The 17,474-nt window shown below is 42.8% G+C and overlaps 1 protein-coding gene across 1 annotated transcript in view; it reads right to left on the bottom strand.

Annotated features, from left to right (window-relative positions):
- mcc (MCC regulator of WNT signaling pathway) overlaps positions 1-15,111 on the bottom strand; it is a 215,550-nt gene extending 200,439 nt beyond the window's left edge. The window contains exons 1-3 of the mRNA XM_078566344.1: positions 14,862-15,111; positions 12,511-12,758; positions 6,337-6,551 (exon numbers count right to left, since the gene is read on the bottom strand). Coding sequence (XP_078422470.1) covers positions 6,337-6,551; positions 12,511-12,758; positions 14,862-14,980 — 582 coding nt within the window. The 5' untranslated portion in view covers positions 14,981-15,111. The remainder of the gene's footprint in view (positions 1-6,336; positions 6,552-12,510; positions 12,759-14,861) is intronic.
- Between the last annotated feature and the right edge of the window lie 2,363 nt (positions 15,112-17,474).

Raw genomic sequence — 17,474 nt, 5'->3', positions numbered from 1 at the left:
ATCGAGGTGTACAAGATTATGAGGGGCATGGACAGGGTGGATAGGGAGCAGCTGTTCCTCTCAATTGAAGGCTCAGTCATGAGGGGGCATAAGTTCAAGGTGAGGGGCAGGAGGTTTAGGGGGGATGTGAGTAAAAACTTTTTTACCCAGAGGGTGGTGACAGTCTGGAATGCACTGCCTGGGAGGGTGGTGGAGGCGGGGTGCCTCACATCCTTTAAAAAAGTACCTGGGTGAGCACTTGGCACGTCATAACATTCAAGGCTATGGGCCAAGAGCTGGTAAATGGGATTAGGTAGGTAGGTCAGGTGTTTCTCACGTGTCAAGAGGATAGTCTAGTCAAAGGACAAGGACAGGGATCCGGAAAAGGTCCTGTTCTGTGGAACTGAAAGTAGGAGCAGAAAGGAAGCTTTCCCAATTTACCTCAAGGTCTCAAATTGTCTTGTTAAAGCAGGTAGGAAACAACATGATTACCATACCAACAGCCAGCCTTTGTTTTAGGAGTTTGAATTGATACTGGTAACATGAATGAAATTCTCAGCTCTTGCGCAATGAAGCTGTGAGCATACGATGCTATATTTGTGAAAGGGGGTAAAAGAAATGAGAAAGATTCTATCTTACTATATTATGAGGCACATTTCTTTAAACCAGTTGTTGAGAGCCAAGAAAATCAAGGAATTCCTAGAGTTTCTAGGGGGAGGCAATGGCGTAGTGGTATTGTCACTGGACTACTAATCCAGAGTCCCAGGGTAATGCACTGGGGGGTACCCTGGTTCAAATCCTGCCACCGCAAATGGTGGAATTTGAATTCAATAAAAACCATTCTCGATTGTTGTGAAAACCCATCTGGTTCACTTTAGGGAAGGAAATCTGCCATCTCCTTACCTGGTCTGGGTCTGTGACCCCAGACCCACTCTTAAAATGCCCTCTGAGCCAGTTGTAACAAACTGCTATGAAGTCACAAAAAAAGGAATGAAACCGGACAGACCACCCTGCATCTACCTAGGCACTGGAAATGACAGCCTGTCGACCCTGCAAAGTCCTCCTTATTAACATCTGGGGGTTAGTGCAGAGCTCTCTCACAGGCTAGTCAAGCAACAGCCTAACATAGTCATCCTCATGGAATCATACCTTACAGATCATGCTACCTAGACACCACCATCACCATCCCTGGGTATGTCCTGTCCCACCCAGCAGGGGTGGCGGCATAGTGGTATACAGTCAGGAGGGAGTCCTCAACATTGACTCCAGACCCCATGAAGTCTCATGGCATCAAACATGGGCAAGAAAGCCTCCTGCTGATTGCCACGTACTGCCCTCACTCAGCTGATGAATCAGTGCTCCTGCATGTTGAACGCCTCTTGGAGAAAGCACTTGAGGGTGGCAAGGGCGCAGATGTACTCAAGGTGGGGGACTTCAATGTCCATCACCAAGAGTGGCTTGGTAGAACTACTACAGACCGAGCTTGCCGAGTCCCAAATGACATAGCTGCCAGACTGGATCTGAGGCAAGTGGTGGAGGAGCCAACAAGAGGGAAAAACATACTTGCGCTCATCCTCACCACCCTGCCTGCCGCAGATGTATTTGTCCATGACAGTATTGGCAGGAGTGACCACCTCACAGTTATTGTGGAGACGAAGTCCCACCTTCACATTGAGGATACCCTCCATCGTGTTGTGTGGAACTACCACCGTGCTAAACCACCATACTACCACCAGACAGATCTAGCAACTCAAGATTGGGCATCCTTGAGGTGCTGTGGGCCATCAGCGGCAGAACTGTACTCTGACACAATCTGTAACCTCATGGCCCGGCATATCCCCCACTCTACCATTGCCATCAAGCCAGGGGATCAACCCAGGTTCAAAGAAGAGTGCAGGAGGGCATGCCAAGAGCAGCCCCAGGCACACCTAAAAATGAGATGTCAATCTGGTGAAGCTACAACACAGGACTACTTGCGTGCCAAACAGCATAAGCAGCAAGTGATAGACAGAGCGAAGCAATCCCACAACCAATGAATCAGATCCAAGCTCTTAAGTCCTGCCACATCCAGTCGTGAATGGTGGTGGACAATTAAACAACTCACTGGAGGTGGCGGCTCCACAAGTATCCCCATCTTCAATGATGGAGGAGCCCAGCACATCAGTGCAAAAGATAAAGCTGAAGCATTTGATACAATCTTCAGCCAGAAGTGCCGAGTGGATGATCCATCTCGGCCTCCTCTGGAGGCCCCAGCATCACAGATGCCAGTCTCCAGCCAAGTCGGCTCACTCCGCGTGATATCAAGAAATGGCTATAGGCACTGGATGCTGCAAAGGCTAAGGGTCCCGACTATAATCCGGCAATAGAACAGAAGACTTGTGCTCCAGAACTTGCCGCTCTCCTAGCCAAGCTGCTCCAGTACAGCTACAACACTGGCATCTACCCGGCTATGTGGAAAATTGCCCAGGTATGTCCTGTACACAAAAAGCAAGGCAAATCCAACCCGGCCAATTACCACCCCATCAGTCTACTCTCCATCATCAGTACAGTAATGGAAGGGGTCATCAACAGTGCTATCAAACGGCACTTGCTTAGTAATAAACTGCTCACTGACGCCCAGTTTGGGTTCCACCAGGGCCACTCAGCTCCTGACCTCATTACAGCCTTGGTTCAAACCTTGGTTCATGGACAAAAAAGCTGAACCCGAGGCGAGAGTGACTGCCCTTGACATCACGGCCACATTTGACAGAGTGTGGCATCAGGGGGCAATCTCTCCGCAGGTTGGAGTCATACCTAGCACAAAGGAAGATGTTGTGGTTGTTGGAGGTCAATCATCTCAGCTCTTGGACATCACCACAGGAGTTCCTCAGGGTAGTGTTCACGGCCCAACCATCTTCAGCTGCTTCATCAATGACCTTCCTTCCATCATAAGGTCAGAAGTGTGATGATTGCACAATGTTCAGTACCATTCGCGAATCCTCGGCGACTGAAGCAGTCCATGTCCAAATGCAGCAGGGCCTGGACAATATCCAGGTTTGGGCTGACAAGTGACAAGTAACATTCGCGCCACACAAGTGTCAGACAACGACCATCTCCAGCAAGAGAGAATCCAACCATCGCCACTTGGTGTTCAATGGCATTACCAACACTGAATTCCCCACTCAACATCCTGGGGTTTACCATTGACCAGAAACTGAACTGAACTAGCCATATAAGTACTGTGACCACAAAAGCAGGTCAGAGGCTAGGAACCATGCGATGAGTAACTCACCTCCTAACTCCCCAAAGCCTGTCCACCATCTACAAGACATAAGTCAGGAGTGTGATGGAATACTCCCCACTTGCCTGGATGAGTGCAGCTCCCACAACACTCAAGAAGCTTGATACCATCCAGGACAAAGCAGCCCGCTTGATTGGCACTACATCCACAAACATTCACTCCCTCCACCACCGACACAGAGTAGCAGCAGTGTGCACCATCTACAAGATGCAATGCTTGAATTCACCAAGGCTCCTTCAACAGCACCTTCCAAACTCATGACCACTACCATCTAGATGGACAAGGGCAGCAGATGCATGGGGACACCACCACCTTTAAGTTCCCCTTCAAGCCACTCACCATCCTGACATGGAAATATCTCCCTGTTCCTTCATTGTTGCTGGGTCAAAATCCTAGAATCCCTTCCTAACAGCACTGTAGGCGTACCCACACCACATGGACTGTAGCAGTTCAAGGCAGCAGCTCACCACCACCTTTTCAAGGGCAATTCGGGTTGGACAATAAATGCTGACCCAGCCAGCGAAGCCCACATCCCATGAATTAATTTTTTAAAAACGCATTCTAACTAGCAGTGATATTAAGGTGTTAACTTAACAAATATGTCAACCCAGAATGCGACAAAAGTCTGACCAACAGCTTCAATAAAAAAAGTTGACGACTGGAAAAACCCTAATAAACCAACAATGTGAGATGATTTACAAGGACTTTCTAACTGGTGTACCCACTAGATTTAGAAAGAAAAAGCGAGTACTGAAGTCTCATGGGGTACATCCAATAATGACACTTGTCAATAAAAGGATATACAGGGCATTGTCCCATGTAAATATTTTCATTATCAAATTTAAAATGTTACATTCTGGTCCATTTTACCCACTGCAAAGTTTAAATAGTAAACAAGAAACATTTTTATTTTCAACAGACAAATCATTACTCCCCCAAAAGCTCTCAATACTCTCTCAAATTAATTTATCCCATTCCAGTTCAAAGGTACTGTTAGTTAATCACTGTCAACCCTTTTACAGAGACACTCCCACCTTCTCCAGTCCTTCCAGTTCATTCTTGCACTTCTACAACTCTCAATTCAACACATCTTTTCCCTGTTCAAGCTTCTACTGGTCCCCCTCAATTCAATGTGACACTTTCAGACCCTGCAAGTCACCTCAAACTACTAATTTGCTTCCACTTTTGTTCAAGTTGACAATCTTCACACTTCCCCCTTCACAACGACACTAGCCCTCTAATTAGATCAGGTTAACCCACTTCTCCACCTCACAGCTAATTACAGTTTTCTCCATAATCCAAAACAATGGCTCCCAGCTTTTACCCCATTTTCATCCCTTCACTGAAATCAATTTTCCCCTCTCCCTTCAGCACTGGTTCCACCCAAATCCTGCGGCAATGGCCACTACATGCAGTAGGCAAGAATTTTTGTGGAAAAGTGGCACACTAACCATACACTCTTCTCTCACACACACACAGTTGGTCATTCTACAGACATGCGTTTGAATTAATGTTAAACAAACCAGAGAAATCAACCTAAAAGAAACTGCTTTTGAGATGGTATTCTTTCCAACCAACAGATTTACTACAAGCAAACCTTAAATTTCAGATATGCACCAAAACCAGGCTGTATAATTAAGATAAAAGCAAAATACTGCGGATGCTGGAAATCTAAAACAAAAACAAAAATACCTGGAAAAACTCAGCAGGTCCGACAGCATCTGCGGAGAGGGACACAGTTGACGTTTCGAGTCCGTATGACCCTTCATCAGAACTAAGACATATAGAAATGAGATGAAATAAAAGCTAGTAGAAGGGGTGGGACAGGAGAGCTCGATAGGGGGCCAGTGATAGGTGGAGGCCAAGAAGAGGCTGCCAAAGATGTCACAGACAAAAGGACAAAGGGGTGTTGACGGTGGTGATATTATCTAAAAGATGTGCTCATGGGGACATTAAGGGAAGCAAGCTAGTGGCAGATGGCCCTAGTGCGGGTGGGGTGGGGGGAAGGGATCGAAATGGGCTAAAAGGTGGAGATGAAACAATAGATCGAAATAAATATAAAAATAGGAGGGAAGAGAAAAAAATAGTTGTAAAAAAAAAATTACTTCACCGTCCAAGGGCCCAAACACACCTTTCAACCACTTCACTTGCACTTCCCTCAATTTAGTCTACTGCATTCGTTGCTCCCAATGCGGTCTCCTCTACATTGGAGACACCAAACGCAGACTGGGTGACCACTTTGCGGAACACCTTCGATCTGTCTGCAAGCATGACCCAGACCTCCCTGTCGCTTGCCATTTCAACTCACCACCCTGCTCTCATGCCCACATGTCCCTCCTTGGCCTGCTGCAATGTTCCAGTGAAGCTCAACACAAACTGGAGGAACAGCATCTCATCTTCCAACTAGGCACTCTACAGCCTTCCGGACTTAATATTGAGTTCAACAATTTCAGATCATGAACTCTCTCCTCCATCTCCACCCCCTTTCCAATCCCCCTTTTTCCAATGATTTACAATTTTTTAATTTTTTTTTTTTTACAGCTATTATTTTCTCTTCCCTCCTATTTTTAAATTTATTTCGATCTATTGTTTCATCTCCACCTTTTAGCCCATTACGATCCCTTCCCCCCACCCCACCTGCACTAGGGCCATCTGCCACTAGCTTGTTTCCCTTAATGTCCCCATTAGCACATCTTTTAGATAATATCACCACCGTTAAAACCCCTTTGTCCTTTTGTCTATGACGTCTTTGGCAGTCTCTTCTTGGCCTCCACCTATCACTGGCCCCCTACTGAGCTCTCCTGTCCCACCCCCTTCTACTAGCTTATATTTCATCTCATTTCTATATGTCTTAGTTCTCATGAAGGGTCATATAAACTCGAAACGTCAACTGTGTCCCTCTCCGCAGATGTGTCAGACCTGCTGACTTTTTCCGGATATTTTTGTTTTTGTTCAGGCTGTATACATATTTGAATTATTTGGGGTTTTTTTTGGGGAGGGTGGGGGGGGGGTGGAGAACGGCATTGATGGGGAGAGAGAAGATAGATACATAGAACTGATGAAAATGCAGCACTCACTGTGTTGGCTAGCTCCAGGTAACTGCCACTCATTGGATGGCTTAAGCTTGAAGCCTGTGCCAAGAGTTTCTGCAGGGCAACTTGTTGATCCAGGCTAGCTCCTCCACATTCTAATAGTTTCTGAAGCATTGGATGACTATTATGTAGTTCTGGGCTCTGAAGGTCTCGAGCTCCAGAATCATACTCCCAGCTCTCTCTGGCTCCAGACATTGCACCTAGGAAAAAAGAACCACCGTATAAACTTTGAAATGAAAAGTACACTTAAGATATATTGAGCATAAGGCTACTAAAATTCTTTGATCTCCATCAGGAAGGGAAAATGAGGACAGTGACAAACATGAATAAATTTGCTATTAATTTAGAGATGAAGAGAGAGCCACAAATGTAATGTTTTAAACTTTCCATAAGAACTACTTCAAACAAGGCATAAACTGGCCACAATAAACTGAGATGAATTGTTAACAGGTAAACCTACAAACAGGAGGAGGTATTCAATAGAACAATAAGGTGCAATGCAAGACCAGTATATGCCCCCAAAGTCAAAACTAGTGTAGTTAGACAACCATGGTCAATAATTAAGGTAAGACGACTAATTTTGAAGGTTTGTTTTGAGGAGGGTGGATAATGGAGCACCTACTGATGTGGACTTCCAAAAGGCATTTCATAGGTTCCTTACAAGAGATTTAATTAAGTGTAGAGAATTGGAGGTAACATTGTGGCATGCATTGGAAATTGACTGGGAGCTGGGCAACAAAGGCTAGGATTAAATGGTACGTACTCTAATTGGTGATGTGAAGAGCAGCGTTCTCCATTGTTCTGGTCTGGGGCCTCAACTCATCACTTTATTTATATTGATGATATGGACAAAGGAGTAGAAAAGGTTGTATAATCGAAGGTTGCAAATGACACCAAGCTGGAAGGCACAGTAGGTAGAGGATGGGAGAAGGAGGTTACAATGGGACATCAGCAGATTATCCTATGACAAATGGATTTCAATTTGGAGGAGTGCAAGGTCAGTGACTTTGGATCCAAGGCAGACAAATCAGAGTACTTTCTGAATGGTGAGAAAGTGTTAGGAAATAGAGAGAATTTAAGTAAGTTATATCATTATTTGTAGGTGTTAGGAATGAGTTTAAAGTTTAAGTTTGATTTGTATTTCTATATCTGTGTGTTAAGAAAGGTCAAATTGAGTTTTAGTTTCACTTAAAAGGGTGCTTGCATTTCTAATGAGAGTTATACGACAGTGGCAGCTAAGTTAAACAAACAAGGATAGAGAAAGTGGGCTGCTGCCTAGCAACAGGGGTCCAAAGAGGCAGGTCCCTTCCACAGGCACACACAAAAGCTAAAGAAACAGCAGTTGTGTTCAGTTTGAAGGCAGCTGCCAAATAGAAGCCAGTCCCAAGCTAAAAGGGAAGACTCCAAAATCCATAAGAATGGAACAGGAGAAAGTCCCAAGCAGACATTCTAGTCACAGGAACCTGGAAAAGGTCCTGTTAATGAAGTTAAGAGTGAGGGGCAGAAAGGCTCCAAGCTTCAGGTTTAAAGAGGCAAAAGCTGCAGAAAGCAGATTTAAAGCAAGGACAGCTTGCAAGAGGCAAAAAAGTCCAAAGAGACGGCTGAAGGTCTGTAACTCGCTATGAGCATGTGAACCAGTGGTGTACTGCTGACAGCTGAGTCTGCAAGTGTGTGTGCGTGGAAGACAGCATGAATGCATGTGGTGACCCAGGGAAGAGGAACATCAAAAGGAGAGTTCGAAACCCTGGAGGTGAACCCTTGCGGAAGGCATCTGAGAGAAAGCGTTGGTTTTGGAGAAGGTTCCAAGGTGAATTCCTGGAAACCCTCATGTGAAAGACGAAGTGCAATGAGACCAATTGGCTCATGATGTGACATGGATCTGGGAGGAGTTGAAGAGAGATCCATAGCATCTGGTTGAGGTGACATCTGTCGCTTGGCTTCAGAGTATGGGGTGTCTGACCACAGTGTGCCTATTGGTTTACATGGACTGTGTACTTACTGTGAACCTTAGCGTATAAGACAGCTTTGTAACTTGTGTTATCCTTACAAATCTGTATATATCTCTAAAAGGTGTAGTTGTGGTTGAAGGAGTATTGTAATATAGTTCATCTTTTGTTTAATAAATGTTTTACACTTTTGTTAAAAGTTCATTAATTGACTCCAGTGGCTGTGTTCAGTAGCCCCTCTCCACTTATCTAAACAAACAAAAATAAAAGTTAGGATCTATTAAGCTGGGTTCCACCCTGGGATCAGGTTTGTCCAGTGGTAACCTCAGCTGGAGTTCATAACACTAGGAACTGTACAGGAGCAAAAAATTACATACACAAATCACTAAATGATAGTAGACTAATACAAAATTCAATTAAAAAGTCTGATGGACCACTGACTTTTAGCACAAAGTATCAGAGCCCGACAGGATGCTTTCTTGCATCCTGAAGGAGGTGAGAGAAGAAATTGCAGAGGACTTAAAAACTATATTCCAAGGCTCTATTAAATGTCAATGTGTGCTGGAGGGCTGGAGAGTGATCAATATGCCCACTTTTAAAAAGAGGGACAGGATTTTAGTTTTTGCTGAGGAATGAAGTTGCCATATGTCTAGATACAGAATATGCAAGTTGCTAGCACAGATTTCAAAACAAATGATCATGCTTGACACACTTCAATTCTGTGAGGAGGTAACCAATATAGTGAATGGGAAAAGTGCAGGCGGGTGTAGTGCATACGGGCTTTAGGAAGGTCTTTGACAAGGTAGCACATGGAAGAAGCCTAGAAGATTAGAGGGTAAAGAGTCAGGGTAACAAACTAGATTAAAAATTGGTTTGAAAGTCACGTCAAAAACAACAGAAGGGCAATTTATCTAATGGCCAAAAGTGGTTGGTGGTAAACCATAAGGTCCAGTTCTGTGAACATCAAGGATTTGAGTATAGGTATAGGCAGTGCCGCAGAAATTTGTGGATTATGCCAAATTAGGAGGTATAGTTAATTCATCAAATCTAGAGGTACCTGAAAAAGATACTGATGAGATATGGAATGGCTAAAAAGTGGCAGACAGTATTAAAGTCAGCAAGTGTGAAACAATGAGCTTAGTAAAAAAAACAGTAGTAACTGCTCTGAATGGAAATGAGCTCACAGCTAAAGAGCCGAGGAATTGGAGTACAGATTCACAGAACATTAAAGGCAACATCTCAGGCTTAATCACAAGCTACAGACTAGAAAGGGAAAGTGAAGGCACACGTTTATATAGTGTCTTCACAACCCCAAGATGTCTTATGTCAAATAAGTACTCTTTGAAATATAGTTATCGTTGTAACGCAGAAACGTGGCAGCCAATGTACAAGGTTCCACAAACTGCGATGTGATAATGGCATTTTTAGCTGTTGGTTGAGGGATAAATATTGGCTAGGAGACCAGAGAGAACACCTCTGTTCTTATATTAAAAAAGCTGTGATCTTTTATGCCCATGCCTGCATACTAACAATTGAGATTCATTTATGAGCACACTCAGATCCCTCTTTACCACAGTATGCTGTAATCTCTCTCCAATTAAACAATGTTCTGCTTTTCTATTCTTCCTACCTAAGTGGATAACTTCACATTTTCCCAAATTATACTCCATCTGTCAAATTTTAGCCCACTCACTTAACTTATCATAACCCTTTGCTGACTCTTTGTATCCTCCTCACAACTTGCTTTCTTACCTATCTTTGTATCGCCAGCAAATTTAGCTACAATACAGTCTGTCCCTTCATCCAAGTCATTTTTATAGATTGTAAATAGTTGAGGCCCCAGCACTGATCCCTGTGGTACTCCATTAGTTACAGTTTGCCAGCCTGAAAATGACCCATTTATCTCTACTCTCTGCTTCTTGTTAGTCAACCTTCTTTCCATGCTAATGTATATCCCCAGCACCATGAGTCCATGAGTTCTTATCTTGCGTAGCAACCTTTTGTGTGGCACCTTATCAGTGCCTATTGGAAATCCAAATACACTAAATCAAAGGTTCCCCATTATTGAACCTGCTTGTTATGTCCTCAAAGAGTTCTAATAAATTTGTCAAACATGACTTCCCGATCACAAACCATGCTGACTCTGCTTGATTGTATAATGTTTCTTTAAAAGTTCAGCTACTACTTCCTTAAAAATGGGTTTCAGCATTTTCCTCAATGACAGATGTTAGGTTAAGCTCTTCTGTCTCTCTCCTTTCTTGAACAGCGGTGTTAACATTTGCAGTTTTCCAATCCGCTGGGATCTTTCCAGGATCTAGAGAATTTTGGAAGATTACGACCAATGCATACACCATCTCTGCAGCCACATCTTTTAAGACCATCGAGTCCAGAGAACTTGTCAGCCCTTAGTCCCATTAAGTTCTCAAAGTACTTTTTCTCAACAGTAAAAATGACTTCTAGATAAAAAACATTAGAATCATTTATGAAAAAAGAGATACTGCACAAGGGGAGAATATAGGATAAACTAAGATGGACCTGCTGACATAGAACCAGAGTATGCTGTTCCACCCTTCGATCCTGTTCCGCCATTCAATTATATAATGGCTGATCTGTACCTCAACTCCACCTACCTATCCTTGTTTCTAATACTTTGATAACTTAACTAACAGAAATCTATTGATTACATTTTTTCTTGAAAATTTCAACTGCCCAGCATCCACAGCCTTTTGGGAAGCAAGTTCAAGATTTCCACAAAAGTGCATCCCAAATTCACTCCTAAATGGTCTAGTTCCAATAATATTGATTGATACCTGGGATAAGAGGGTTGTCCCAAGAGAGAGATTGAGTTGAATGGGCGTATACTCTCTGGAGCTTAGAAGAATGAAAGGTGATCGGAGTGAAACACAAGATTCTGAGAGGACTTGACAAGGTAGATGCAAAGAGGCTAATTTCCCTGGTTGGGTCATTGTCTGAAGATAAGGGTTGACCATGTAGGACTTGGATGCAGAGGAATTTCTTTACAGAGGGTTGCGGATCTTCAGAATTCCCCACCCAAAGTATTGTGGATGCTCAGTCACTGACTATATTCGAGGCTGGCATCAATAGTTTTTGAGCTCAAAGGGAATCAAGGGATAAGGAAATCGAAAGGGAAAGTGCAGTGAGGTATGATCCTACTGAATGGCAAGCAGGTTCAAGGGACCATAAGGTCTACTCCTGCTCTTATTTCTTATGTCCTAGATTCCCCTTGCATGAGGAAATAAATTCTCTAACTAGCCTATCCAATCCCTTTGAAATGCCTCAATTAGATCACCCTTCAACCTTCTAAACACAAGGGAATACAAGCCAAGTTTATGCAACCTGTCCTGATGAAATATCATCAACATGAACTGTTGACTCTGTAGCATTATTCCAGATAACTCTGATAAACACTATATAATTGAAGCATAACTTCCTCACTTTTAAATTAACCTTCCTCATCCGTGGTTACCCTGAGACCTGATACAGAACCTTTTTATACATATTGAACTTTAGTATTAGATCTTTGCATCATTTAATTGCAAATGAAGATATCAGCTATTTCAGCCTATGGGTTTTACATTCACCATTTCCAAGAGTATCAGTTAAATAACAAAACCACATTTAATCCAGTAAGCATGTGGGTAATTGTTAGTCCCTCAAGTGCACATTTCTGCAAGGATAGGGGGACAAATTTCACTACATGAACTACAGTTGGACCCTTAAAGAGTGTTCTATTAAAATTAGAAATAATAATCTACTTTGTAAAATGAATACTAAGTCACAAGCCATGGCAGCTAGCCAACTGAAATCATTTTTAAGATCATACATTGAAGTTGAGACACGTTTTATTCCGCATTTCACATATAAACTTATCCTTACGTCACTGGTGACTATCACGACAAACATAATCAACCTAAGGAAAGCACTGCAAACTGTTAATGTTTAATGACACCCTACCACTGAAGAACTGATGATTGTTGTACACTCAGTACAAGTTTAGAATAAGAATCTGAAGTGTAACATAAGTTACATCCACCACATTCAACTATGACATTGTCAAATACATTATGGCATATCCCAAGGCATACTAATAAAAAAGCAATTACAACTACGGCAGAATGTTTTCATGCTGCCACAGAAAGAGTTAAAGATTACACAAAAGTAAAAATTCATCTTTTTCATTTATGCAGCCTACCAAGACTGTTATCGCTGCTGGTTGGCCATGAAGCTATTCGATCACGTAATTTTCTTTTTTTGCAAGATTCTTGTGACTTCACTGAAAGTTCACCTTCTTCCTTTCTTATTTCAGAAACCAACTGCATACGACAGCGTGCAAAATCCTCAAAGGAGATTTTCCCATTCTCATCTGCTCCCAACTGATGCATAATCTCTGCTACCGATTCTTCCATGTTCAGTTGCCGACACACCATAAGCAAGTCATTCCTGAAGAGATGAACAAAGAAATATTGCCACACTGATCACAGCCTTGCACATTTATGGGAATTATATTCCCTATCAATGTTGCACTTGGCAAAGTAAAAGTGCTATATTGGAAAAATAGTTCACACAAGATGCCTGTAATACATGGTACAAGGGAGTTAAGGGTAATGGGGTCCAGGCAGAAAAGTGGAGTTGAGGCCAAGATCACATTAGCCATGATATGACTGAAAGGTAGGGCAGGCTCAGGGAAAGCGGTGGGTGGGGGGGGTGGTATATGACCAGAGCTTGCTCTTACTTGTTATGTCCTTATGAACAGAGACAGCTGCAAATTGTTGAAGGTGACTTGGCAGGTTAAGGAAGTGGTTAAAAAAAGCATTCAGGATCCTGGACTTTATAAATAAAGCCATAGAGTGCAAAAGCAAGGAAGTTATGCTGAATCTTTATAAACACCGGTTTGGCCTCAACTGCAGTATCATGTCCTATTCTGCGCATCACACTTGAAGTATGTGAGAGAGTGCAGAAGAGATTTACACGAATGATTCCAGGGATTAGGATCTTCTGTTGTGTGGATAGATTGTAGAAGCTGGGGCTGTTCTCCTTATGAAAGGTTGAAAGGAGATTTGATAGAGGTGTTCAAAATCATGAGGAGTCTAGGCAGTGCAGAAACTGTTCCCATTGGTAGAGGGTCAAGAACTCGAGGGCACAGATTTAAGATGATTGGCAAAAAAGCCAAAGGCAACATGAATTATTTTTTTTTACATGTAATAAGTTGTTAGGATCCGGAACACGTGGAGGGGCTGGTGGAGGCAGGTTCAATTATGGCTTTCAAAATGAATTGAATGAGCACCTGGATAAAAAAATTTGCAGAGTTACAGGGAAGGATCAGAGTAATGGGATTAACTAACCTGCATGGACTGGACAGGGCAAATGATATAGCCATTCGATGATTTTCAGCATGGCTGTTGCGAATTTACTTGCACACATTTTCAACTGTTGAGTATCATGGCACAGTATGTTTGAGAACTCCTTCTGTTCTCTTCAGTGAATTACGTTTCAACAGTGCAATCAGTGTGCTAACGATTTCACTAGTTGCGTTCTTCAAACGTTTTACAAAACAAAAAATGTCAATGATGTGATTTAAACAGATGTGTAAACGTCATGTGTTTGTTCCTCTGGGGTCATTGTGCGGTTTAATTATTTTTCGTCCAATTGTACTTTATTCGGGTGTGCACTTGGTCTCAATACTCCGTTTTCAAAGGCGTAGGAGAACGACTATTCTACTGAGTAGTCCTGCACCTTTGGACACCCACAAGCTTTACCTTTAAGTAGAAACAGCAACCCCAGTTGACTTATTTGTTGATTTATAATGAAGTAACAATTTATTAGCTGACTTGCTCACATCAACCAGTCAATAAAGCCAACTTTTTCAATCAAATCGCAAAATTTAAAAAACTTCGTCAACCGCTCAGTTCAGGTTCTTTACGTTCGTGTTACTTGAAACGTTGACATTGGAATTCTCCAAAAAATTCTACGAAACGCATACTTTACCAACATAGGAAATGCTGCTTTTGGCTTTTCAACTTAAATGTCCAAGTCTTTTAAGTCCTTAAAGACTTCCGTTTTGAAAAATTTGATGCCTGCTGACAACTGCTTTTATGTTATACATTAACTGATTACGACAAGTTTCAAACCAAAACAAATCTGCGCAAGTTTCAAGTTAGACAGAATGAGAAGTATCTTCCTCCTGAAAGCTTTCCCTCTGTTCCACACGATACAACAAGCTATAAGGTTTGATATTATTACAATTTGTGCCAGACTCAAGCTTTCCAGGTTATTCAATACTGTATTTTAGTTTCTGCGACTTAAAATGCATTGACTTCTGAAAAGTTTCTTCACCCCTCCCCCAAACCACTGTAGCAAATGAGGTTAAAGTTTATAATAATGCATAAAAGCAATGCAGCTGGCCCCAGGTCCCTCCTCAACATTTTAAACTATTGTTTGCAGTATTTAAGGTTTTCTGGTCATCTCACAAAAACTAAGGCAATGTTCTCTTTTCTCTCCCTGCTCCAAAGCAATTCTTGGAGATAGGGCAAATGCGAGCCCTACCTGCTGATGAAGCCGTCGCCATCCCCATCACAAGTCTGAAAGAGCCGCTTCATCCTCTCCTCCTCACCGGTGCTCGAAGTGTCACTGCTGCCACTGCTCGCACTCACTGCCGCCGCCATCTTCTCCTCACCCAGCCCCTAAACTCCCGACGTCACATTCAACCAGCCGGCGCGCGCGCACCCATACGAGAAACGGGGTCCAAACGGTAATTGCACGCGCCAGCCGCCGCCTCGCTCTGCACACAGAACACAAGCTTCTCCCCACCCCAAAAAAAGAACTAACCAATCATAACTACAGCGCCCCTTCGCCATCTCTCCACCCGAAAGCCGACCAACCAATCACAGCGACCGCGCTAAGGGAAAGTTGCGCATGCCGAGGAAAGCTGCGAGCTATTCTCAGGTGAGGGAAAGAGAGGTCTCACCTTTACCGACAGTGACATATGGATACAAAATAGGACTAACCAACTCTTTTGTCAACCCCAAAACCAAACCGAGATAGACACATCTAATATTCCTGGCTTAAAATTATTTAAATGTTTTTACGCCCATCTTCGCATACAGATCTCTCGCATACGGCAGGTCTAATTTTCATAGTGAATGACCAAATCTGCCTGTTTGTTCTCTGCAGATATATTCTTTGCTCGTTACCTCCCGGAGTATATCAATGGTGGTTTCTCAATCTTTGTGCGAATCAGTGATTCTTTCCTGGCCTGATGCGAATCTATTGTTCACCCTTTCTATTTCATTTCTGAGTGTATTTGCGGCTTCCCAATATACATGCTGATTTCTTCCAACCCATGCAGCATTATTAAATCCAGATAATTCCACATTCGACTTTTAATTTAAATAGCAACAGAATGGGAAATATTGAAACAAGATAAGCATGCAATCAAGTAAATTCCATGAAGAAAGGGAATGTTTTGAAGATTGGAGTTTCATGAATGAATAAGGAAATTAGATTAAAATTAAAACTTAACGAAACACATTTAACACTTAACAGGATTGATAACAAAGGCGGCCAGAATGGGTAGAAAAAAATATATTTCCCTTATATATTAAAACTGAGGCTAGCCGTGCAGGCATGTGAAAGAAAATTAACAAGACAACAAAGGGCGATAGAAAAGCTTTCTATAGCCACAATAGTATTAGTAAATCTAGTTAAACTAGGATTAAGCTAAGAAAGAATGGAGGCTAGCTTGGAGTAGCGAATGGGGGACTGACAGCACAGTGATAATAAGCAACAACAACTTTATATAGTACCATTAACATAATAAAACATCCCAAGGCTCTTAACAGAAGCATTATGAAGCAAAGCTGACATTAAGCCACATGAGGAAATATTAGGGCAGATGATCAAAAGCTTGGTAAAAAGTGGTAAATTTTAATAAGGAGGAAGGAAACGTAGAGAGGTTTAAAGAGGGATTTCCAGACCCGAGGACCCTGGCAGCTTAAGGTACAGCCACTACCGGTGAAGCAATTAATTCTGGCCTCTTGCACATCCCTGAATTCAGAGGAACATATATCTTGGAGGGTTGTGGGGCTGGAGAAGATAAAAACAGGCAGAGGGCCATGGAAGGATTTGGAAACAACAATGATGATTTTAAAATCAAGGCATTGCTTAACTATGAGCCAATGTAGTTCAACGAGCACAGGATTGATGGGTGAACAGGACTTGGTGCAAGTCAGGACACGCGCAGAAGAGTTTTGGACAACCTCAAAGGCAGGATTTTCCCCTTGTCGGGCGGGCGGGTCCAGGAATGGCTGTGAGACCAATCGTCGCCTGCAATCAGGCTTCAACTGCGATTTCACGCTGGCTAGCCAATTAACAGCTAGCCAGCATGAAAGGCGTGCTAAAAGCCTCCACTGCAGGTTTGGGAGCTGGAGGAGCATGAGCGCTGAAATGTGCGCATGCGCAGGGGAACAGCACTGACAGCTCCCTGAAGGCACTGAGCTGCCTCAGGGAGCTGAAGGATTTTAAAATGAAAAATAAACTTTTTACATATTATATAAAATGTCCCCACATGTGACTCAGTCACATGAAGAGGGACATGCAAAAGAGGATGTTAAAACATTAATGTTGATTTTTTAGTAACCGTTGGAAATCTCATCCCGCCCGTGGATGAGGTTTTGTTAAAGATGCAAAGGCCGCCTGGCCTATTCGCCCACCTGCCAACCGAACGGTTGGGTGGGCAGTGAAAAATACTACTTAATTAATTACTTAATAGCCTTAATAGGTCTCTTAATTGTCGGCAGGCGCACTGCCGCTTTTCACGTGTGCCCACCAACCGAAAGATTGCGAGAATGCAAAATTACGTCAGGAATCTTGCCCGACGTCATCACGCATCATTTTACGCTCAGCACAAATTTATGCCCCAAGTATAGTGGGGGGCATAACATAGAATACCAACTAGGAGTGTATTGGAATAGTCAAGCCTAGAGATAACAGAAACATGAGGTTTTCAGCAACAGCTGAGCTGAGGCAGGGGCAAAGTTGGGCAATGTTATGGAGTTATAAACAAGCAATCTTAGTGATGGCACAGATTTTAGGGTCAAATATGACACAGAAGTTGCGAATAATCTGGTTCAGCCTCAGATGGTTTCCAAGGAGAAGGGT

This window comes from Cetorhinus maximus, chromosome 2, assembly GCF_964194155.1.
Source record: "Cetorhinus maximus chromosome 2, sCetMax3.hap1.1, whole genome shotgun sequence".
NCBI lineage: Eukaryota > Metazoa > Chordata > Chondrichthyes > Lamniformes > Cetorhinidae > Cetorhinus > Cetorhinus maximus.
The sequence above is the reverse complement of the archived record's forward strand: the minus strand, read 5'-3'. Positions and strand labels throughout refer to the sequence as shown.